Consider the following 23,947-nt stretch of genomic DNA (forward strand, 5'->3'; position numbering starts at 1 on the left):
AGAATTCTAATATAATCTAATCTTCTTTTAATATTCACATTTGGATGGAACGTCTGTAACAATGAATGTTTCGGTATTTAGATATGTTTAGACAACTAAGATTACACACTTTCAAATGTTTATAAACAATCAGATATGTGGTAGTGCTAGAATCTAGACTAGATCTAGATACCGATTCTTGATCAACTTGTTATCAAAAGAATCTAGATCTAGAGGTTATAGACTATTCATTAGTCAAACAAAATGTCAAACCCTTATTTTCCTTCTTCATTACCTAGAGTGGAGGATTCTCTGTGGTTCAGCATTGACAAGCCGAGAGATGATGAAAACGAACTTGCTCTGCTAGAACAGAAACATCAAACTTGGGTTTGTAGTAGCTAGATTCTATTTGTTATTTGAATATTTGTACTTCAAATCAATTGTGATGCGTTGACTGATGACTGAAACACCAAACTTGGGTTTGTAGTATTTCTTATTTGTACTTGCAATCAATTGTGATGTGTTGACTGATGACTGAAACACCAAACTTGGGTTTGTAGATCTACTTCTTCAAATCAATTGTGATGTGTTACTCATTTCATTAATGACTAAAATGAGGATTGACTCAAAAATGCTTCAATTGTCAATACTTCAATAGTAATAGTTGCAACAATAATTAAATCAATTAAATGACTTGCACTGTGCCTGAGCTCTGACTATTGAATTATTGACTATTCAACTATTGTCATCTGTATCTTACAAAAATAAAAATTATCATTTTGCTTTTAATTCTAGATAGAACATAGATGATACTAGATCTCTCTCTATATATATATTTAATTTAATATATATACTAGTCTATACATCATCTAGCAAGACTCTCTTGTAATACATCATCAGAAGATCCCAGATATAGACTAGTGACTAGATGAATATTATATAGATACAATATAGTATATGATTATCATAGTAATACTTACTAATACCCATACTATGGCTCATAGATCTAGGTCTAGATAGAAATTCTACTAAATTTTACTAATCATTAGTAGAGCTGTTAATTTTGCTATTCCTAATCTGTTGCTAGGGCTAGAGTCAATAGAGGAAAAAAAAGTATCTGGGAGGTTTTCTGTGCTGGCTTTAGGAGCTCAGTAGACACAACTTACTGCTCAAGTCGGGTTTTGAACCTTGAGCTTCTTTGATAGGTAATTAAGCCAAGTCCAAGTGTACTTAGCCTCTCGACCACACATCCCAGGGCTGAAATGATAGGTTTATTAATAACCTTGAGTAACAGAATTGATTATAAAATATTTTTTTTAAATTTGTTTATTAGTCACAGCTTAGATTTACACAACTTTTAGCCAATTAAACAAAATTACACTTTTGTGTTAAGCGTTTATTTGTTATATCTTCAGATGATTGCTATTGCACAGAAAGATAACAACATTGTTCCTATTGGCAAATCATCCGAAGTAAGTTGCTTGTTAATTACTCAGAAATAAGTGTCTACACAATGTGTTAAGTACAAAGCAGTTAATCCTAATGCTATTGGTACATTATAACTGAAAACAAATAACTGTTATAGGTGAACAAGTAATGATACATCAAGATAGCTTACCCCTATACTTCCTTTTTTTTTTCTTTTCTTTTTTATGTTGTTTTTTTTTTAATGGTTTTTTTTTTTTATTATATGTTTTTTTTATATATGATTTATATAAATATGAAAGAGTTACAGATATAGATGTGGTATCCATCTTGCTACTTAAATATAATTCTGTGATATTGATATAACTTCTATAAAAGCAAACATTGTTTAGAGTAAATGCATTATGTATTTAGAATTAACTATTGTTTAATTATATACTATGTAGAGATCTATACACCATGTAAATGGAATATTTCCTTTTCAAGTGTCATCATAGCCTCACGTTATAGTGGCTTTTAGTTGTAATAGAAGAAAAAAAAAATTGGCATATGCCTTACAAAGACTCAATTTGAATACATTATTATCACATTTCTAAAATATTCATAGCATTTGGAAGAAGAAGAGGAAGAGGACGATGAAGAGGAGTGTGAGGAGGAAGAAGAGAGTGATACAAATGATGATCCAGATACAGACATGATGGATGAAAGAGATTCAAATGACGAGGCTAGTACATGTGAGTCTTAGTTGCCAGCTATTGGCAATATTAAACATACAATTTGTAACTTAGTTGCCAGTTGTTGGCAATGTTGAACATAACATTTGTAACATAGTAGCCAGCTATAGGGAGTGTTGAGCTTCCATTAGAGAAGCTTTTATGTTACTGAACACACACAACTATTAAATTACCACCTGAACAAAATAAACTCCACACAACTCCCACTTTGCAGACACTGCACCCACCCCTTTGAAACCGTAAACCATATCCTCTTTGAATGCCCCTCCCTAATCCACCTTAGGCAGACCCTACTTCCACTACAGCCCAACATAACCAACACCCTGTATGGCAGTGCTGAACAACTGAAGAAAACAGCACACTTGTTTTCCTTGGCACAGTCTGCAAAAGAGCTCACAGCTCAGCAGCAATAAAGCTTGCTAGAAGAAGAAGAATGTTACTGAAAGTTTTGTTTCTTTTCATGTTACCTTCACTTGGGTGAATTGCTGCACTCTAAAAGCATCCTGGCGACAGATGCCTCCATTCCTATTGTCTTTCATTAAGTTTCACTAAGTCTACCTCATTTCTTTTCTTGATTTTCTTTTCTCGCCATTTAGTTAGCCTCCTTTTGTTTTTTTTTTTGTACTTTAAGAATGACTTTCTTTAGTGAGTCCTGATTTCACTAGACTAGATAAATCAGGTGTCCAAAAAGGTTTGTATTTTCTAACTCGGACTTAAGAGATGAGTTGTTGTTTTTTTTATGCTGTTTGCACCCTGCAGTTGATTAAGGTGTGTTTACATTTGTCTCAATCATGCTTGAAAGCTAGCTGTGTGTTTTGATACACTGTTTTGATACACTTATGATGTGACCATATCATTCAAATTGGTGTCTTTATTGTTAGCATGTCATCATTGGATGCAAATATACATTTAAATCTTGTCACAAACTTTGTCATTGGAAATGTTTTGTTAGTGTGTAATGTGTTAGCACTTTCTTAAGAATCTCATCTTTATAAAAAACAAACTCTGGATTTATTCTACATGAAGGATTAAGATTTGAAATGATTTTAATGTTTTTTCTATTTTGAGAAATTTCTCAAAAACTGCTACTTATATTTTGAAATCTTTTTTATCAAGTAAAGTCTCTTCTACTTCTAGCCAGCTTTTTGCTGCTGAGCTGTAAGCTCTTTTGCAGACTTTGCCAAGGAAAAATAGTTTGCTCTTCTCGTCAGTTGTTCAGCACTGCCATACAGGGTGTTGGTTATGTTAGGGCTGTAGTGGTAGTAGGGTCTGCTTAAGGTGGATTAGGGAGGGGCATTCAAAGTGGTTTAAAGTAAAGCCACACAACTTAGAACATTAAAAAAAATATAGACTTTAAGATAATTTGTTAAAATTAATAAGACATTAGAAAAATGCAAAACATTTGCTGGCATTTTGTAGTATAAGAATTGTACTAAGACAGAAAATATTTTTTGCAAAGGATTTAGTCTTTTACAACTGTGCCGTTCAGATTATTCACAATGACAGGAGCTAAGCTAAGCCAAAGAAAATCTTACCAAGCTGATTCCATCATGCAAAACTGTAACACTTAGAGACTATAAATTTTTTACTTTCTAGTTGAAAAAAAGAATAGCAATGTTGGGTTGAGAGAGTTAATGCATTTAAAAAAAAAAGCTCCAAGGATTAGGGAGAATTGGAGCTTTTGAAGGAGTCATATTATAAAATTTAGAACAAAAAACTATTTAGTATATTATTGAATTTCTCAATCTTCTGTTGGCAAAAGAACTATCTTTTAAAAAGAATTGATGAACATTGGAATAAAAAAACCTTACAAAATCATTAAAGCCAAAGAATATTTTACTGGCATTAATTTATCACGACAGTAAACTTATACCTTATAGAACAGTCCATTTCTCTAATGCTCTGTTCCGCTGACCTAATCTTTAGTCATGTTTTTCTCAATTCTAGTTTCTTGGAGATGGTCTGTTTGGTTCATGTATACTACATATACTTGATAAGAAACTAATCTCTTGTATTTGCAAGTCAAATCTGTTTCATAATATAAACTAATTTTTGTTTTTATTGCAGATTAGTTTGACTTGAAAGTTTTGTGGAAGTCTGTGAGCTGCATACAGCGATCTACTTTATCTTGTACATAGGGATATCAGAGTATGAATATTTATTGGAAAGATTGTACTTATAATTATGGTTTAAATGATTATGATTGTGTCTTGGACTGGTCAAGTTTTGTTTCATGTTTCACCGTAGCTCAATTCTAAAATGTCTAGTGAGAAATGGATTTATGAATAAACATGTTTCACTTCACTCTAACAAGTGTGTTTATGGCTCTAGATTTAATTAATTAAGTGTTTTAATAAAAGATACAAAATACACTAGGAATTGTGAATTAGAACTAAGAGATTTTAAACTTCAGGATTTTTTAGGATGTCCCTAAGTTGACTCAGCTCTAATGGGTATCTGACATGTTGGGGGAAGTAAAGGTGGTTGTTCATTGTGCTGGCTATATGGCATCCACTTTAACCATTGGCCATAGAAACAGACAAGCTTGTCCTCGTCTGCCCTCAAAGATTTGAAAGGAGTTATCTTTACCTTTGTATATGACTTAGACAAGATTAACAAGTATGTAAAGACAACATATAAATTACTCAATGCAACATGTTAGCAGCACTCGAATGAATGTACCAGGTAAAAATTAAGAGTTTTATTGAGAGTAATGCAAGTGCATTCAAATTTTTCCCACCCTTTTAAAAGTACCATTAAGTCAGCTCTGGATAGAAAATTATTATTTTTTTACCATAAGACAATAATAAATATTACCTAATACAAAAAAAAAAGCAAAAAAAAATAATTTCTAAATCCATTTTATTAAAAATATTCAACTGTTGTCATCTTTGATTTATTAACAGACATACTGTTGAATAATTTCCTTAAAATACATTAAAATAACTTCATGTATACATTCATTTATTTGATACACACATATCTCAAAATAAACCCTAACTTTGATTTATTAACAGACATACTGTTGTATTTCCTTAAAATACATTAAAATAACTTATGTATACATTTATTTGATACACACATATCTCAAACCCTAACTTTGATTTATTAACAGACATACTGTTGAATTTCCTTAAAATACATTAAAATAACTTATGTATACATTTATTTGATACAAACATATCTCAAACCCTAACTTTGATTTATTAACAGACATACTGTTGAATTTCCTTAAAATACATTAAAATAACTTCATGTATACATTCATTTATTTGATACACACATATCTCAAAATAAACCCTAACTTTGATTTATTAACAGACATACTGTTGTATTTCCTTAAAATACATTAAAATAACTTATGTATACATTTATTTGATACACACATATCTCAAACCCTAACTTTGATTTATTAACAGACATACTGTTGAATTTCCTTAAAATACATTAAAATAACTTATGTATACATTTATTTGATACAAACATATCTCAAACCCTAACTTTGATTTATTAACAGACATACTGTTGAATTTCCTTAAAATACATTAAAATAACTTATGTACACATTCATTTGATACAAACGTATCTCAAACCCTAACTTTGATTTATTAACAGACATACTGTTGAATTTCCTTAAAATACATTAAAATAACTTATGTACACATTCATTTGATACAAACGTATCTCAAACCCTAAGTATCTAGCATCCCATCACTTCTGAAGTATTTTTATAAAGGCATCTTTTGGTATTTCAATGTTTCCAATCATTCGAAGTTTTTTCTTTCCTTCTGCTTGGCTTTTTAAAAGCTTCATCTTTCTTGTGATGTCACCACCATACTGTTAGGGAGAAATAAACAAACATGTTAAGCCACAAAAATCATTAAACCTATATAGTTTTATTTTCAGCAAAACATCAGTAGACTTGCATTATCTTATCTTATATATTACAGACGTTACTTCAAAAAAGAAGATGATTACATCCTACGCGTCATGCATTTAGTCATGCATATTAACCAGTGACTTAAATTCTGCCAAGTCAATGGTTTTCCTGGCTAGCTCAGGCAACCCATTCCATGCTCTAATAGCACTAGGGAAGAAGGAGTATTTGTACAAATTTGTCCTAGCATATGGGACGAGGAATGTGCATTGTGCTTTAATAAACCAGGAATGGGATAACCTTGCAAGTCACAACAGAGTATATAATAATAATAATAATAATAAGGTTTGTCTTCATGTCCAAAGATTAATGAGGAATGCAGTATTTCTCATGGCTACTGTTGTGGGTTGTTTAGTTAATAGATGTAGAGTAGATTTAGGTCTAGATGGAGTTCATTCAACCACCAACAACATACAACAATTTTGTAAAAAATACTTAAGAAAACTGTATGAATCTTAATACACAACTTTAATCCAATATGAAGGGGCACAGTCCAAATGTCGACAGTTACTAAAAGCTGATTTCTCGTCCCTAGGAGTAGTAGATGAGTCTTTGTTGATCGTTAAAATCTATCCCATAATCGTATTTAGTTAATATCCCATAATTCCTATGTCCATCTAAAATAGTCTAATTATAATCTCGTCAAATTCCCAGTAAAGTCTATAACACTACGCAGCCCAAGCTGTGACTAACATATTTTGCCACATCCACGGCATGCATAATCATTGTCCACCAGTGGTCAACTAAGATTTTCTTTTCGCCGCCTACATCTGTCCCCAGAAGATACAGTGGATTGGTCTCAAATGTGTATCCAGCGGCCTTTGTAAACAACCAAGTATATATGACCACTACAAAATATCTTATGTACTGTCGCTATATTAACCCAAGAAATAACACACAAAAAAACCCAGTAAAGCTGCATTCTAAATTATGCTTTAAGAAACAAATAATATGTTTCTTGTGTTTTATGTTAATATTATTAGTATTAGTTTATGATTACTTTGGACTGTCATGAAACACTCAACTTACACATTTAGCTGTCACATCTTTTCTGTAGGCCTTGATGTCTTCCCTGGCAATGACCTTCTGATTCACTTTACCCTGAACAGCGATCACAAACTGCTGTCGGGGAATGGTCGCTTTAAGTCTCTCACAGACTCTTTTAGCCATATCTCTAGCTCTGGAGACATGACATATTAAAGTCAGCTCCTCCACCTCACGACCATTTAATGTAAAGTCCACCTGAAAAAAATAAAAACAAGCCTCAAAGCAGTGCATACTTTCCAAAAGTCTTTTTGATCATTTGGGGGCATTGCAAGGGTCTATATTAACGAGTCCCCACCCCTCAAGTTAGTAATCTATCATGAGAATTAATTTCTCACTGATAATGAGGTTTGCACTTCCGATAAAAAAAAACTGAATTGATTTGGTTTGACTTACAAGTTTTAGACAATCAGAAATGAAGATTATTACATCGTATCCCAAGCCTCCTGAAGGCTGGGTTCAAACCCAAGATTATCCTGACCAAAGGTCTGAAAAGCAAACTACATAACCAGGCAGTCCCCAATGTTAATGTCTGAATTTCAAAACATTTGGCAGAAGGACTAAAAACTTTATTGCTTTTTGTTTTTGTACCTAAGAAAACAAGATATAATCCCAGAATGTTGCTTGTATATTTATTATTTCAATATAAGTTTATTTAAACTATGTTTAACTGGAGCTTACCTTAACCAAGTCAGTGATCTCAAAACCAGCATCTTCATAGTCAAAACTGAAAAAGCAAAATACAGATCTAAATTTGTGTGTGTCAGAAACTTAAATTACATTTGTTTGTAAAATGTTATACATTTTGGATGTTCCTTCATAGTTGAAGATTATCTACTTCCTAGTCCAAACCTTCTGCAGAATGACACAGGATCTGAGTATGAACCTGGGACCATCAAGATGACAGAACTACAGTCCAGTGCACATACCACACAACCGGACAGCCTGTTTTATAATACTGATATAATATCAAAAGAGGTCAAGCTTGTAAAATACGTATACAACAAGGTAGAACCACAGGCATAACATTAATGTAGTCACTAGGATCACTCCGGATGCCTTGGGCTGGGTTTCAAACCAGTACCATTCAGATGACAGTCAAAAGCGCATAACAAATGACCAGGTAGCCATCTAAAATCTATCTCTCCATTTTAAAAGGGGATTCAGAGTTTGTAAGTCAAGTGGATGTCTTACGAGGTGTTTTAACTCTTTCTCTCCGTAATTATTTATAACATTCTGGTGGAATCAACGCTGGTATCGTCAGTTAGGAGAGAAAGAGTTAACACAACATGACATTGACAAGTGTTTTTTTTTTTTGGTAAATAATGCATAAAAAGAGACACCAAATTTTTCTAAAGTCCATCAACTTTTAATAGATTCAAATTCAGATTTAAAAGTATATGCATCTTTGATATAGGTGAGTGCATCAAATAATTATCACTAATTTCTTCCTACCTCATAACTATACAGCTCACTCTCCTATGCAGACCTCTGCCATTGTTTAATCAAATCATAACAGAAACCTTTTAACAGACTGTGTTGTCATTATAAACTTTTTATACCTAGTATGTATAACCACTTTCATAGGACATGTTATAGAAATAAAATAGAATGCGCTGTAACCTTAAATATTAATTTAGGCACTAAAGGTTTTTATAAGAGGCTTTAGAAAGGGAGATACAAAGTTTTCAATGAGGTAACTAAAATAATGCATGCCCTCATAACTTGTTCACTGGACTGGACTGCAAAGATAAAATTAAATTTAATTGTTTTTTCTGGATTTAATTAACCACAAAAAAAAAAAACTATTAAAAAAAAAAGTGTTGAAATGGGAGTACTAAAATTAAATCATTTGGCTGGCCTGGTTATAATTTTTCTCTTTCACAGTTACAAAGATTTCTCTGTACACATCACTTGATTCAACTTAGTAACTTTATATAGAAGTCTATCAGAGATACTTGCCTGGCGTAACCTGAAGACAGAGATTTGAGCTTATCAAAGAAATCCACGAGGATTTCAGAGAGTGGAAACAAAACTTTAAACAAGACTCTGGTATCATCAATGTAGGACTGGTCTTTCAAACGTCCTCGATGGTTCTGTCAAGAGATAGGAAATGTCATTTGAACAAAATATATAATTATTTTCAATATAAAAGGTGAGGCGCGGTGGCTGAACGGTAAAGCGCTTGGCTTCCAAACCGGGGACCGAAGTCGAATCCTGGTGAAGACTGGGATTTTTAATTTTGGGATCTTCGGGCGCCTTTGAGTCCACCCAGCTCTAATGGGTACCTGACATTAGTTAAAGAAAAGTAAAGGCGGTTGGTCGTTGTGCTGGCCACACAATACCCTTGTTAACCGTGACCGTGGGCCACAGAAACAGATGACCTTTACATCATTTGCCCTATAGAACACAAGGTCTGAAAGGGGAACTTTACTTTTTTTTTAATATAAAAGGCATGTTGACCAAGTGATTAAATTATGCTGACATTGTTGATTGTGAATACAATTAAGTATTTTAAATCTTAAGAGTTTTTTTTTTTTTGTGGATACATAACTAGTTGAGTCTGAATAAAGAAAGTAGTTTTGTTTAAACCTTATCAAAATTTAGTCTTTTTACTGATATTATGAATTCCTTTTTGTCATAAGAGACATCTACACAAATACATGAAGACAACTAATACTTAAGAACTACTGTGGTTCTCATATCCAAATCCAAACTTCACAAAATCTTGGGTTTTGTTGGAGGATCCAGGATTTGTATTTATAAGGTGAGGTCTGGACTTATTTCACTATTGACTACTGACCATGAATAACTTCCTGTTCTACAATAATAAGGCATGGTGTTTGTTAACTCACAAGACATAGTTCGGTGATGGAATTGATATACTCAGCAGGTGAGATGATGGTCCCATTAACCATTGGTTCTTGGTATTCAGTGATGATATCTATACTGGGCATCTGTCAAGGAAACAAAAGACTTGTTTGTGAAATCAAGAGAGAGAATAAACTAAAAGGAAATCATTAAATTCAACATACTTTGACTATACTAGACATCTCTCACCAATGAAATTATTCTAAGGTTATATTCATGTTTTCAAAAGTAATTTTAAATTTGGAACTTTATAAATAAACTGGTTTGCTCCTATTACATTAATCTATTGGAAGAAACTCGATACACAATTCAACAGACTTACCAGACACGGATTCAAAACAAGAAGTTCTTCTGAGCCATACTGTTTGATATTCTTTTCACCTTTTATTTTTACTGGAAAGTTACGAATAAAAACAGACACATTTTAGAAAAACTCTTCAAAAACACTTTCTAAAAGTTGATTTATGACAATAACGCAAGTCATAGGCTTTTAAAAATGGAAAGTTTAACTTAATACTATTGACACTACATTTTTTAAAGTCATCAATTAGACTAGTTTGAAGCTCATGTTCAACTGATTAAAAATGTCTCGCAGTTTGAACTTTTCTCAGTATTCTGCTACAACATAAAAACATCAAACTATAGTTGTATAGGATTTGCGCTGTAAGCAACATCTGATAGTAACATTTAATTTCACAAAGGAAAAAGAACATCCAGATTTTGAAAATGCATGTCCCAGATGATATACTTTATCAATCAGCTAAATGCCAAAATGTCAAAAAAATATTTTTTTGGCTTGCTGGTAACATGTAGTTTACCAAGAGTATCCACACCATTGTGTGAGGCAGTTTAGGATAATATACAAAATTAAAAAAAAAAAACACCTCTTAACTTAAAAAACTGCTACAAGGACTAAAGGAAACTACTCCAACCTTTAAATGCTATATTCGGTGCAGTGATTATAACAGAGGCATCAAACTCTTGCTCTAATCTTTGGTTGAAGACCTCCATGTGTAGGAGACCCAGAAAACCAAGTCTGTAACCTTGACCTAACACTGGACTAAACAAAAATAACAAAGCACAATTTAGTTACTTACTTTCGTAAGTTCAGCTGAAAAAAAAAACCTGAGAAAAGGGGTTAAGATATTTAAAAAAAAAAAAAAAGGAATTAGAAAAGAAAAAAGAGAAAGTTGTAGCCAAGTTCTAGCCCACTTCAGGCTGGTGGAAGGGAGCTTCTGTTCACTTTTGCTGGCCTTAGAGTCCCAAGTGTGATGCGCAACTAGACAATTTCAGATGGTGGAAGGTAAAAGTTGATTTATACTTAGTCTAAGACTGCTTTACTGATCCTAATTTCGAAATGTATTATGATTACATATACTCTTTTTCAATTAGAAAACAAGAACTTTCCACATACAAAAAACCACAAATGACGTGACAGATATGAAAACGTATAAAGTGACAACGGCACGCAAACCTCATATCTGTTCACAAATGAAATAATAGAAAAACAGACCAAGGGAATAGCATCATGTTTCAAGTCACAAATAGGTCTACAGAGCTCAAAAACATTAAAATATCACGTCAGATTTAGCTGAATTCAGATTTCCTGATCGATTGCACCTAACATAATCAATACTGGATGTAGCATCCATTTTTAAAAAATCATAAAAATCTCTTCCAACAGATACCAACTAAACACCTGAAAATAGCTGCACTATCGCTCTCTTAGGTTTGTAAAGGTATACATAGTTATTTAAAAACTAGCAGGTAAATTAAGGAAACAACCCAAAAAGTTAAAACTAAATTGCCGACTACTCTAGTTGTCTACCAGTAGAGGAAACAGCCGGCGACTCTAGTTGTGAAATGGTTAAACACATATTTCAATGTTATTTGAGGAAATCTCAGTTAATTGAAAAGTACAAGTTTTACATATTTCAAGCACCCCTTCAACATTCTGGTTTTTAACCTGGAGTTACCAGCCAAAAAAAAAAAAAAACGCACACAAAAAAAAAACTTTAGTTGTAGTACAACATTTCTTTTAATAAAACTTACCTACTGTCCATTCGAACTTGCACACTGCGATCATTTAAAGTTAATTTCTCTATTGCACTTTTCAACTGAAGGAACTCTGAATGCTCCATTGGAAACATCCCAGCAAAAACCTGCAATGTTTTTCTATTTTCATTATTTTATTATTGTTGTTATGTAGTACAGATTGTATTTGACATTTCCCTGTGTATGTTTTGGATTTGTGAGTAAGTTAAGATTTTTATTGTTGTACAAAAAGAGACTTCCCTTGATGTCAAATGGATAAGTAATTTATAGCTGGTAAATGTGTCAAGTACACTACATTCAAGAAGAACATTAAAAACTATCTGTTTTAAGTAATTTATAGCTGGTAAATGAGTCAAGTACACTACATTCAAGAAGAACATTAAAAACTATCTGTTTTAAGTAATTTATAGCTGGTAAATGTGTCAAGTACACTACATTCAAGAAGAACATTAAAAACTATCTGTTTTAAGTAATTTATAGCTGGTAAATGTGTCAAGTACACTACATTCAAGAAGAACATTAAAAACTATCTGTTTTAAGTAATTTATAGCTGGTAAATGTGTAAAGTACACTACATTCAAGAAGAATATTAAGAACTATCTGTTTAAAACTGTTTTAGATTAGTTTGTCATTTTATCTCTTGTGTTTATGTTTGTAATGTTATCAGAGCACCTTGAGCCTACATTTTGTTTGTTAACAGCGCTTTATAAATAAAATAATTATTATTATTATGTATACATATTAGGATTTTTTTTTCTAAACAAAAAAAAAACAACCAAAACACACAAGAGAATTAAAACAAGCAGCTAGTCAATCTTACCATTGGAATTGCTTCTTTAAACCCTGGCAGAGGTTTGACTGTTTGATTTTCATGATAGAAGGTGTCCCCAATTTTAGCCTCATCTGTATTCTTCATGTTCATCATGGCATAGCCTACCTGGCCAGCAAACCTATTCAATAAGATATGCCAAAAAAAATAAATTTTCTACATAATAATAGAATACAGAGCTTCTTTTTAGTTTAATAGAATATAGAGTTGTATTAAGCTTTCTGAAGTTAGCCTCTATGAACAACAGCTGCAGATAATGCTTATACGTGTGAAAAAATTGATGTTTTTGTGAAAATACCCTTTCAAGCATTGTGTGCTATGTTTTCTTGGACCTTTTAGGTGGCTCTATGTGTAGTTAATACTCAAATATTATATTCTCCAGCTATAACTAATTAACAGACATTATTTTGTTTGAAGAACAAACAAATCCTAAAACAATGGGTTAAATCTATGGTCAAATTATAGCCACTCGTTTCAATTAGATAGTATTTTAGAGCATTATATCAGGATTAAAACTATGGTCAAAATAGAATTACAGCTATGTCCTTTGAGTGAGTTTGTTTAAATTCAGGAAATATAAAAGGAACTCACAAAACCCCGGTAGAAACTTGATCTGGGTACATAATGCCAATTTCAGTTACCTCATAATTTTTCTTTGTGCTGTTACACAATATTCTATCACCTGTAAGTAACAATGAAGTCTGTAAACAATTACAATAAATCCATAACATTTTTTTCTAGATCTACTAAAATATATAAGATTGCATCAAGTGGGCAAGATTTTCAGACACCTACCCAATGACAGGAGGTGGGTTCGTTGATCAGTAAAGGGCTTGGCTTCCAAACCGGGGGTTCACGGTTCGAATCCTAGTGAAGACTGGGATTTTAAATTTCAGGATCTTTGGGCGCCTCTCAGTCCACCCAGCTCTAATGGGTACCTGACATTAGTTGGGGAAAAGTAAAGGGGGTTGGTCGTTGTGCTGGCCACATCACACCCTCATTAACCGTGGGCCACAGAAACAGATGACATATACATCATCTGCCCTATAGATGGCAAGGCCTGAAAGGGGAACATACTAACTACCCAAAGTTTATGGCCAAGTCTTTAACAGTGGGCCTAACATCAGGCTGAACCTTTTGTAGACATTTTCTCTACTTCACTAATCAACTGTGAGACATCCATAATTAAACTTGTAGCAAAATTTGCCAAATCAATGTAAAAAAAACAACTAAAGACGTATCACTTACTTCAAGTGTATCTAAATGCTAAGAAAAACTTGTTAAAATGTTTATTATGAAGGATCTTTATACTAAGTTAAATTCATTAAAATATGTACACCAAAGGGCTAGATGATGATAACCTATTTATGTCTACAACACTACACGCAAGATTGTTTTTCATTGTCTTTTCCTCAGCTTTCAATACAATGTACTTAATACTATGTATTAACAGTATAAATAGTTAATGACTTTACTGAATACTAGTGACTACCTTCTTTAATAATACCATCACAAATGGCAAAATGGGCTACCACTCCTTTGAAGCGATCATACCAAGAGTCAAAAACAAAAGCTCTAAGTGGCTTGGTTTTATCAAATTTGGGACTGAAGACAAAAGAAAAAAAACAACTTGTTAATCAAAGTCAGAACATGTTTTGAGAGTAATTCAGTGCTAGTTAATTTTGTTTCACATGATTATTATATTTAAAAATCTAAGCCTATCAATGACTTCCTATACAAATTTAAAAAAAACACGAGGCACTGTATCTTAAAGCACAACTAAGATATTCTCTCAAAACTATAACTCAACTAGATATCATTTCTAGATATAATTCACTGAGAAAACCTCTCAAAATAAATAATAATAAATAATGGCAAAGTCTTCAATTCCAAAGCTAAAGGATCAGTGCAGTGCAATTTCTCATCTAAGGTCATGAGATATATTTTGAGAAGGCATCCGAATCATGACATAAGAGAATAAATTGAGTTATCTTTTGAGAAGGCATCTAAGACATGACTAAAGAGAATAAATTGAGTTATACTTTAAGAGGGCATCTAAGACATGACTTAAGGAAATAAAGAGTTCTATTTTGAAAGGAAAGAAAAGCCCTTAAGAAAGGCACAGAAAACTAAAATAAAACTTATATAGATTTCCCAACAGAGAGTGGCTTTGTCTGCATTAGATGTGCAGGCTGCTACTGGATCTAAGTAGTCATGTGAAACACAGCACTCATCCTTAATCTTTAGAATTGAAGACTTTGCCATTATTTATTATTCTTTTTTTTAAGAGGGTATCTAAGTGAGTTATATCTAGAGATGACATCTAATTGACTCACCAAGGTATCCTCTCAATGACTGCCTTCAAAACTTCCTCCACACCTGTTCCTTGTTTAGCAGAAATCTGAATAAAAAATCAAAATGAATATGCATGAGGTGGAAACCAGTGAAACACAGCCGCTGAAGTGTTTACTTGACCTGCTTATTAAGTTGATAAGAATATAGTCTCTAGCAATGAGATCAAGTCATGCTACATTACAAGGGATTCATTTTAATTCCTACTTTGAGTTCATTTACCTTTAAGATATCTTTCTTGTCCAAGTCAAACAGGTTGTGAATCTGGTCTGATACAACTTCCACTTGCGCATTTTTCAAATCAATTTTGTTTAAAACGGGAATTATAGTTAGTTCAGCCTCAAAAGCTAAATAAAAGTTGGCAACAGTCTGAGCCTGAACTCCCTGCAATAAAATTTAAATCATTAAAAAATATTCACAAAAATTATTCAGATTTAAAAAAAAATGAAAATTCAAAACATTGTATATAGAAATACATTTTATTAGAAATAAAAAAAAAATAAAAAAATCCTAAGATATTTTGTTCAGAAATATAATTCATGGTATTATGTACTACTGTAGTTTTGGGCTCAAATAAAATAAAATGCCCTCAAATGTCAGGAAGTGACATATGACATGCTTTACTAACCTGGTTAGCATCAACAAGTAAGATAACTCCTTGACAAGCAGCTAGAGAACGTGAAACTTCATAATGAAAATCAACATGACCCTGAAAAAAAAAAAAGGGCTTACATTAGCACTAGTATGTGGATACTTTTCTTAATTCACTTAGTCTGCTTGTGACAATAAATTTTGAACTTTCTTAAGAAGTTGTTCTCAGGCCATACATAATGATATTAAACATCTTGTTGTCTAAAGATTCTAAAAAAACAAATTAAAAAAAAATAATTTCAAACTGCTAATATGGTCAGGAAACCATTCCCTCAGAAAATCCCCCTGGTTTTACAGTATTTTAAACTAATGATTTCAGAGCAGTGTCATAATAACCAAAACAAATGTGAGAATCATTGATCCACAGTGAATGAAAGCAGTTGGCAAAAGAAAAGATTACTTTTGCGTTGTTTTTGGTAACCAAATGATATGTTTGTTCATCTGTGTATTTGACCATGGCACATGGTATTTTAAATTTCATGATCTTTAGGGTGCCTCTAGCTGAGTCAACCCAGTTCTAATGGGTAACTGACAATAGTTGGGTAAAAGTAAAGCATGGTCGAGAGGCTAAGTGCGCTTGAACTTGGCTTGGCTACCTAGAAGGGGGCTCGAGGTTCGACACCCGACTCAGGCAGAGTTGTGTTTACTGAACGCCTAAAGGCAGCACGGAAAACCAATTCCTAGATACCCCCTCCCCCCCCACTGGTCCACAAATGAGATTGGACTAAAGCGCTTGGAGCATGCTATAAGCATGAAGGTAGCACTATATAAAAGCTATAAATAAATATAAATAAAAAGATGGTTGGTAATTGTGCTAGTCACATGGCACCTTCATTAACCGAAGGCCATAGAAACAGATGACATTTATATATTCTGTTTTATAGATTCCAAGGTCTGAAAGGGGATCTTTACATGCATGTTAGCATAAACTTTATTTCATATTTTCTGAAACCGTGGGCCACAGAAACAGATGACCTTTACATCATCTGCCTTATAGATTGCAAGGTCTGAAAGTGGAACTTTACATAAGTGTTAGCATAAACTTTTGTTCATATTTCTAAACCCTGATGCTCAATAAAAACTAAAAATGTTCAAAAGGAATAAAAGAACTTTGTATTTAGCCTATAGCAAATCAATAGAAACATTTTGTGTATGAATCAAACAATAAAGAAACCCACTTACTGGTGTATCAATCAGGTTAAGTAAGTAATCTTGATCATTGTATCTATAAATTAAACTGGCTGTTTGAGCTTTAACAGTTATTCCCCTTTCTCTCTCGACAGGCAGTTTGTCAAGGACCTGCTGGTTGTTCCCCTTTGGTATTGTTCCTAATTGTTCCGTATGAATGAGTCCATTTTAAAAGCATTAGCAATAAAGTCAAAAGTAAATCAGACAAATAAAAAGATAAACTTAAAATGTGAGATAGAACGCGTTCTGAGCATGTTATAAGTATGAAAGTAGCACTATAAAAAAGCTATAATTTATTATTTATTTCCTTGCAACACATTCTCAGCAAAAGCAGAAGAATGAAAATATAGTGGTCAGAATATGAGACACCAACACATTATGGAATATAAATTAGCACAATTAAACAATTCCCCTGTGGAATGTCAACACAAAGTACTAATCATGTTAACGAAAGTTGATACATAATCAAGAGGCCTGACTGATATACTAGTCCCAGATTGCCTCTTCAAAAGACAAATTATATTGGGAACTTAGGGCTTGGTGGCCAAGGAGTAAAACACTTGGCTTCCTAACATGGGGATTAACAATTTCAGGATTTTTACGATGCTCCACCAAACTCTAACGACTTTGACATTAGTTGAGGAAAGTGAAGGCGGTTGGTCGTTGTGTTGGCCAAAATGACACCCACATTAACCGTCAGCCACAGTAACTGATGACCTTTACATCGTCTGCTCTATAGATTGCAAGGTCTGAAAGGGGAACTTAGATTTTTTTTTTAAATGTTTACTGCGACAACTTCATGATCTAGAAACCTCTTTACAGTTCAACTTAACTATAAGAATGATTATCTTAATAAAAATGAAGAAGCTCAAGAGATGTCAAGTTAAATACACGTTAGACCACAATGACTTTAAAAATACCCAACTCTATTTGAAAACATCCAGCTCTAACATACCTGTTATTTCTAAAAGTCTATCTGCTAGTGTACTTTTCCCATGATCCACATGTGCTATGATGCAAAAGTTTCTAATATTTTCAACTGGGAAGCTGCTTAAGTCAAACTGAAGTGGTTTACTCTGATTCTGAAATGTTTTAATAATAATTATTTTTAAAACAATCTGGCTTAGGGAAGCAAGTTAATCTAAGTAGTAGGCCTACTGATTATAAATAACTAAATGTTTAAACAAAATAGAAATACAAAATTTTCATTTAATACATTTTTCGCTATTAATTATAATAATCTTTTATTGTCTATTATTTGCTTTACGAATGATGAATATAATAATATTCAGTAGACAAATGATCAATTTTAAAAGTAAATGTCTTATTGAGCATTAGGTTTATTTTCATTACCAGTAACTGCAGTGTGGTTGATATGTGCCTGTGCTGTAAGTTTTTATTTAGAGCATTTTTACTAGTGATTTTAGTCAAATACTTCATCTGTCTTTGCCATCTGTGAAGAAACAGCCTTTGCCAAAACAAGGACCCAGACATCTCAAACAACTACCAGTGAACTGAAGAAAAATATGAAATGTTTTTATACAAAACATAATAAAGAGTTCATAAAACAATGAAATAGGACTATAATTAGATTATATGCTACAACAATAAATACATTTAAGCAGCACTTGAAAATGTAAAAAAAAGACAGCCAGGAGACAGCCTGGGATGGCAGAGCATTGGGTATTCAAACACGGGGAAATTTATGTTTGTGAGAAATCCCTGAGGCTAAATTAGAGCTAGTGATCCCTAGACCATGCCCATTGTGCAGCACATAGGATGTCTCACCAGCCACAAGAGGAGGCACAAAAGCCCCGTGCAACCCCCCCCCCCCGGCTACGCCGATGAAATATAGTATTAAGTATATTTATAGACTGTGTTAATATTAGAAGATATTACGTCATTGTTTGTTGTTTATGTTTTATGCGAAAGCAAAGAATGGGACGGAAATAAAAGTTATATATGTCTACCTTGATCAAGACAGTCTCGTTATTATCATTATTAATTAGTAACGTCTACAGTAATTTATTATTAATCTGTGACTACAGAACATGGTGTCAGTTTTGGTTTCAGATCTTGTGTCAGATCTGGTGTTAGATTAGGTGTCAAATCTAGTGTCACATTGCTTTAAAGTGCTGGTAACAGGTAGATCTCTAGATCTAGTGGTTTCTAAATTGCTAAAAGTACATTTTATTTGTGGTGTCGTTAGTTCATGTTGTTAGATCTAGATCTAGACATAGAATCTAGAATCTGTACGAATAATGGAATTATTCGATCCTCCTAAACCGTTGTCACTAGACGGTAATCTATCTGAAAGATGGAAAAAATGGAGACAAAGTTTTGAACTGTTTATGGTTGCCACTGAAAAAATACGAAGCCCGAGCCAGTGAAGAAAGCTTTATTGTTACACCTGATCGGTGAACCCGCTCGAGACATCTACAATACTTTTCAAGTATGTGAAGATGAGACTGTAGACAAACTCATTGAAAGGTTTCAGAATTATTTTTTGCCTAAGTCCAACACTGTGTATGACAGATTTAAATTCTTTTCAAGAAAGCAGAAAGACGGAGAAACGTTTGAACAGTATTATATTGAGTTAAAGAATTTGGCAAAAGAATGCAAGTTTGACAACCTTCGAGATGAACTCATCAGAGATCGATTGGTATGTGGCATACAGTCGGATCGAGTGAGAGAGAGACTTCTGAGAGATGTAGACTTAACTTTAGAGAAAGCAGCAAGCATAATTCGTGCTGACGAGCATACCCAGAACCAAATGATAGATATGAAAGGACTACATGTGGATGCTGCTAATTAATTAAAGAAGACAGAAGATAGAAAGCCAGTCAAAACCTCACAGGAAAATATGGCAAAGAATCATGTAACAAGTTTCATTAGAGATTGCAGATCTTGTGGTGGATCTCATGGAAAATACAATTGCCCAGCATTCGGACAGACATGCCGAAAATGTAAAAAAAGAAATCATTTCGCTGTAAAATGTCGGTCGAAACACTTCAAGGCTGTTGATTTACTGGAAGATGAAAGTCAGTCAAGCCAAGAAATAAGTTGTGGTTTGAGGCAATTGGTACTGACAGCAATGTCAAAGTTTGGATGGTTGATGTCAATATTATGGGAAAAATAGTCAAAATGAAGATTGACACAGGAGCACAAGCTAATGTGGTATCAGAGTCAACTTGGAACAATTTAGAAACTGATACTCAGTTAAAGAATTCAAATACTACCCTACGAGCATTGGGGGATGAAGCATTAGAACTGAAGGGAGTTGCATCGGTCACATTTAAAGTCGGTGATGTAGAAGTTAAAGATGATCTGTACGTGATCAAGAAAAGTATAAATCCTATACTAGGACTGAAGACATCTATTGCTTTAAAACTAATTGAGGCAAAGAGAAATGTCGAAGTACACGATGTCAAGCAGCTCCACGAGTGTTGATGAAAAAATATAATCAAGTATTCGAAGGACTCTGTACATACAAAATGAAGTATCACATTAAACTGACGTCAGATGCAAAACCAGTTATTCAATGTGCGCGCAGAGTTGCACCATCACTCTATGAAGAATTAAAAAGAAAACTCACACAAATGCAACAAGATGGAGTGATCACAGAAGTTGATGAACCAACAGAATGGGTTTATAACTTGGTTATAGCAAAGAAGAAAGATAATTCTTTGAGGTTGTGTTTAGATCCCCGAGAACTGAACAAATATATAATGAGAGAACATTTCACTATACCAACATTTGATCAAATCAATAGTTCACTGGGAGCAGCAAAAGTGTTTAGTATACTTGATCAAAGGGATGCATTTTGGCAAGTTGAGTTGGATGAACCAAGCTCTTATTTATGTACATTCAATACTCCGTTTGGAAGATACAGATTCTTGAGAATGCCTTTTGGTATATCCTCAGCTAGTGAAGTATTACAGAAACGTGCTTATCAAGTATTCGGAGACATCCCAGGTGTACATATCATGTCAGATGACATGCTGATTGCAGCAAAAGATGAAAAAGAACATGATCAAATTTTTGAAAATGTTTTGGAGAGAGCTAGAAAGAACAATGTAAAGTTCAACAAGAACAAGATACAATATAAACTTTCATTGTTAATTATCTCGGAAGACAAATTGGGGCAGATGGTATTCGTCCAGATCCAGCTAAAATCAAAGCAATAATGGAGATGCCAGCACCAACAGATCGAACAGGAATTCAAAGACTGTTAGGGATGTTGAACTTTCTGTCAAGTTTCATTCCAAACATGTCAACAATTACCAGTCCATTGCGTGAATTGCTAAAGAAAGATGTATTGTGGCAGTGGAATGCAGAGCAAGAAAATGCTTTCCAACTAATAAAGAAAACACTTAGTGAAGCTCCAGTTCTGCAATTGTTTAACCCTGAAAAGCCAGATACTATTCAGTGTGATGCTTCTTCTAAAGGGTTGGGAGCATGTTTAATGCAAGAAGACAAACCAGTTGCGTATACGTCAAGATCATTGACAGAAACAGAGTGCAGATATGCACAAATAGAAAAGGAAATGTTAGCTATAGTGTTTGCAGCTGAACATTTTCACCATTATATTTTTGGAAGAACTGTGACTGTACAATCAGATCACAAACCTTTGCAAACTATTGTGACTAAGCCTTTACATAAGATTTCACCAAGACTTCAGTTGATGATGTTAAGACTGTTGAGATATCAATTAACAGTAACTTACACTCCAGGTTCAAAAATGCAAATAGCTGATACGTTATCGCATGCGTACATCAATGGTCAAGAACAATCAAATTCAAATGATGACATGGTCATGAGAATTCATAGCGCAACAGCACAATTTCCGGGAAGTGATCAGAAGATTATTGAAATTAGAAGGAAAACTGAATCTGATGCTAAATTAAAACTTGTAATGAATTATGTCAGAGAAGGTTGGCCAAAGATAAAAACTCAAGTTCATGAAACAGTGAAAGTGTATTGGTCATTTAAAGACAGTATTCATGAAGAGAATGGAATATTGTTTTATGAGAACAGAATTATAATTCCTTTAAGTATGAGAAATGAAATTCTCGACAAGTTGCACATAGGTCATTTTGGTCTTGATAAAACCAGATCGAAGGCAAAACAGAGTGTGTTTTGGCTAGGATTGTCCAAAGATATTTTTTCGACAATAATGAAATGCGCAACATGTGCAACGTTCAAAAGAAATAATGTGAAGGAAAAATTGCTACCTCATGCTGTACCAGACAGACCATGGAAAAAGGTTGCGACAGATTTGTTTGAATGGCGAAACAATGACTATTTGCTTGTTGTGGACTATTTCTCCAAATATCCTGAAATAAAACGACTAGAGAACAAAACAGCAGAATGTGTTATCAGGGCAATGAAAGGTATTTTTGCTAGACATGGCATACCAGAAGAAATAGTGAGCGACAATATGCCATTCAATAGCTATCAATATAGAGAGTTTGCCTCTGAATGGGGTTTCAAGATAACAACATCAAGTCCCAGATACCCTCAATCAAATGGACAAAGTGAGGTGTATGTTGGTATCGTAAAGCAGATATTCAACAAAGCCTACAATAGTGGGAAAGATCCATATCTCGCTATGCTCGAGTATAGAAATACTCCGATAAGCGGACTGCTTTATTCGCCATCACAACTGCTGATGAGTAGAAGACTCAGGGACATCATTCCAACTGATCCCAAACTATTGAAACCATTGGTAGCTGAAAATGCAGAGACATTACTCAACGAACGACAGAGGAAAAGCAAAGTGAGGTACGATGCAAAAGCAAGGTTACCTAAAGACTACTCTGTCGGGGAGAAGGTGAGAGTTCGTCTAGGACAAACATGGCAGAAAGCAGTCGTCATTAAGAAACATCCATCACCCAGATCTTACATCATAAAGACAAATGATGGGAAAACATACAGACGAAATCAACGGTTTTTAAACAAGAGCTACGAAGAAGACATCTCTGGGTACTATGACACAGACGAAGACAATGAACAGCAAACTGTTAGAACAAAAGAAACAGACAATTATAAACCAACAGCTAGAGAATTTGCTGTGCCGGTCAAGACAACCAGAAGTGGTAGAGTTGTCAAAATTCCTTGTAAATATAAGTATTAAGAACTTTAAAAGGAAGGATGTGATGATAGCTTCAAAAGGAAGGATGTGTTAATATTAGAAGATATTACGTCATTGTTTGTTGTTTATGTTTTATGCGAAAGCAAAGAATGGGACGGAAATAAAAGTTATAAATGTCTACCTTGATCAAGACAGTCTCGTTATTATCATTATTAATTAGTAACGTCTACAGTAATTTATTATTAATCTGTGACTACAGAACATAGACTATATAATTATATTTATATAGATTATACTAGAGTCTATCTAATTACTATCTTATAAAATACTGTCTACATTTACATTAGTGATTAGAAAACTACAGACGTTACTTCAAAAAAGAAGATGAATGAATACGTCCTACGACAAGTCACAAGAGTCTACGTGTTATGCATCTAGTTTATAATATATTTATATTTCCATGTGTATCAATATCTAGATCTAGGATCTATCTGCTTCTAGATCTATCATAATCATCTAGACTAGATCTCTAACTAAAAGACTATATTATTATTAAGTATAGATCTAGTCTATATTCTATATCTTTCGTCGACCTCCTTTGCTATTTTGTTCGTACTATTTTTTGTGTGCACATTTTACATGTTCTTTTACTTAGCCACTTACCCCGTTTTTTAAACAGAACAGTTATAACATTATAGACCAGAATATTTGACATAATGAATTAATGATCAATCTTTTTTCAAATAAAAAATATCTTGATTTAGACTATTTAGATCTATGCCATCCTC

The 23,947-nt window shown here is 33.4% G+C and overlaps 2 protein-coding genes across 6 annotated transcripts; one reads left to right on the forward strand and one right to left on the reverse strand.

Annotated features, from left to right (window-relative positions):
• Nucleotides 1-82: 82 nt before the first annotated feature.
• Nucleotides 83-4,442, forward strand: LOC106054728 (anaphase-promoting complex subunit 15B-like). Its single transcript, XM_013210723.2, has 4 exons — nucleotides 83-366; nucleotides 1,395-1,451; nucleotides 2,012-2,138; nucleotides 4,206-4,442. Exons 1-4 carry the CDS (start codon nucleotides 244-246, stop codon nucleotides 4,208-4,210), a joined length of 312 nt encoding a protein of 103 aa, XP_013066177.1. The 5' UTR covers nucleotides 83-243; the 3' UTR covers nucleotides 4,211-4,442.
• A 544-nt stretch (nucleotides 4,443-4,986) lies between these two features.
• Nucleotides 4,987-23,839, reverse strand: LOC106054701 (translation factor Guf1, mitochondrial-like). Of its 5 annotated transcripts, none has more exons than XM_056039742.1 (18): nucleotides 23,823-23,839; nucleotides 18,419-18,579; nucleotides 18,021-18,147; nucleotides 17,060-17,205; nucleotides 15,855-15,935; nucleotides 15,449-15,610; nucleotides 15,211-15,275; nucleotides 14,367-14,479; nucleotides 13,466-13,556; nucleotides 12,866-12,995; nucleotides 12,043-12,152; nucleotides 10,923-11,050; nucleotides 10,313-10,383; nucleotides 9,975-10,076; nucleotides 9,082-9,215; nucleotides 7,801-7,846; nucleotides 7,105-7,317; nucleotides 4,987-5,975 (listed from the first exon to the last, which is right to left on the reverse strand). In XM_056039742.1, exons 2-18 carry the CDS (start codon nucleotides 18,557-18,559, stop codon nucleotides 5,850-5,852), a joined length of 1,986 nt encoding a protein of 661 aa, XP_055895717.1. In that variant the 5' UTR covers nucleotides 18,560-18,579; nucleotides 23,823-23,839; the 3' UTR covers nucleotides 4,987-5,849. The 5 variants fall into 5 exon arrangements, with proteins under 5 accessions (XP_055895717.1, XP_055895714.1, XP_055895716.1 ...); XM_056039739.1 differs by lacking the exon at nucleotides 23,823-23,839 and adding an exon at nucleotides 23,531-23,782; XM_056039741.1 differs by lacking the exon at nucleotides 23,823-23,839 and adding an exon at nucleotides 23,526-23,782.
• Nucleotides 23,840-23,947: the final 108 nt, after the last annotated feature.

This window comes from Biomphalaria glabrata, chromosome 8 (genome assembly GCF_947242115.1).
Source record: "Biomphalaria glabrata chromosome 8, xgBioGlab47.1, whole genome shotgun sequence".
Classification (NCBI taxonomy): domain Eukaryota; kingdom Metazoa; phylum Mollusca; class Gastropoda; family Planorbidae; genus Biomphalaria; species Biomphalaria glabrata.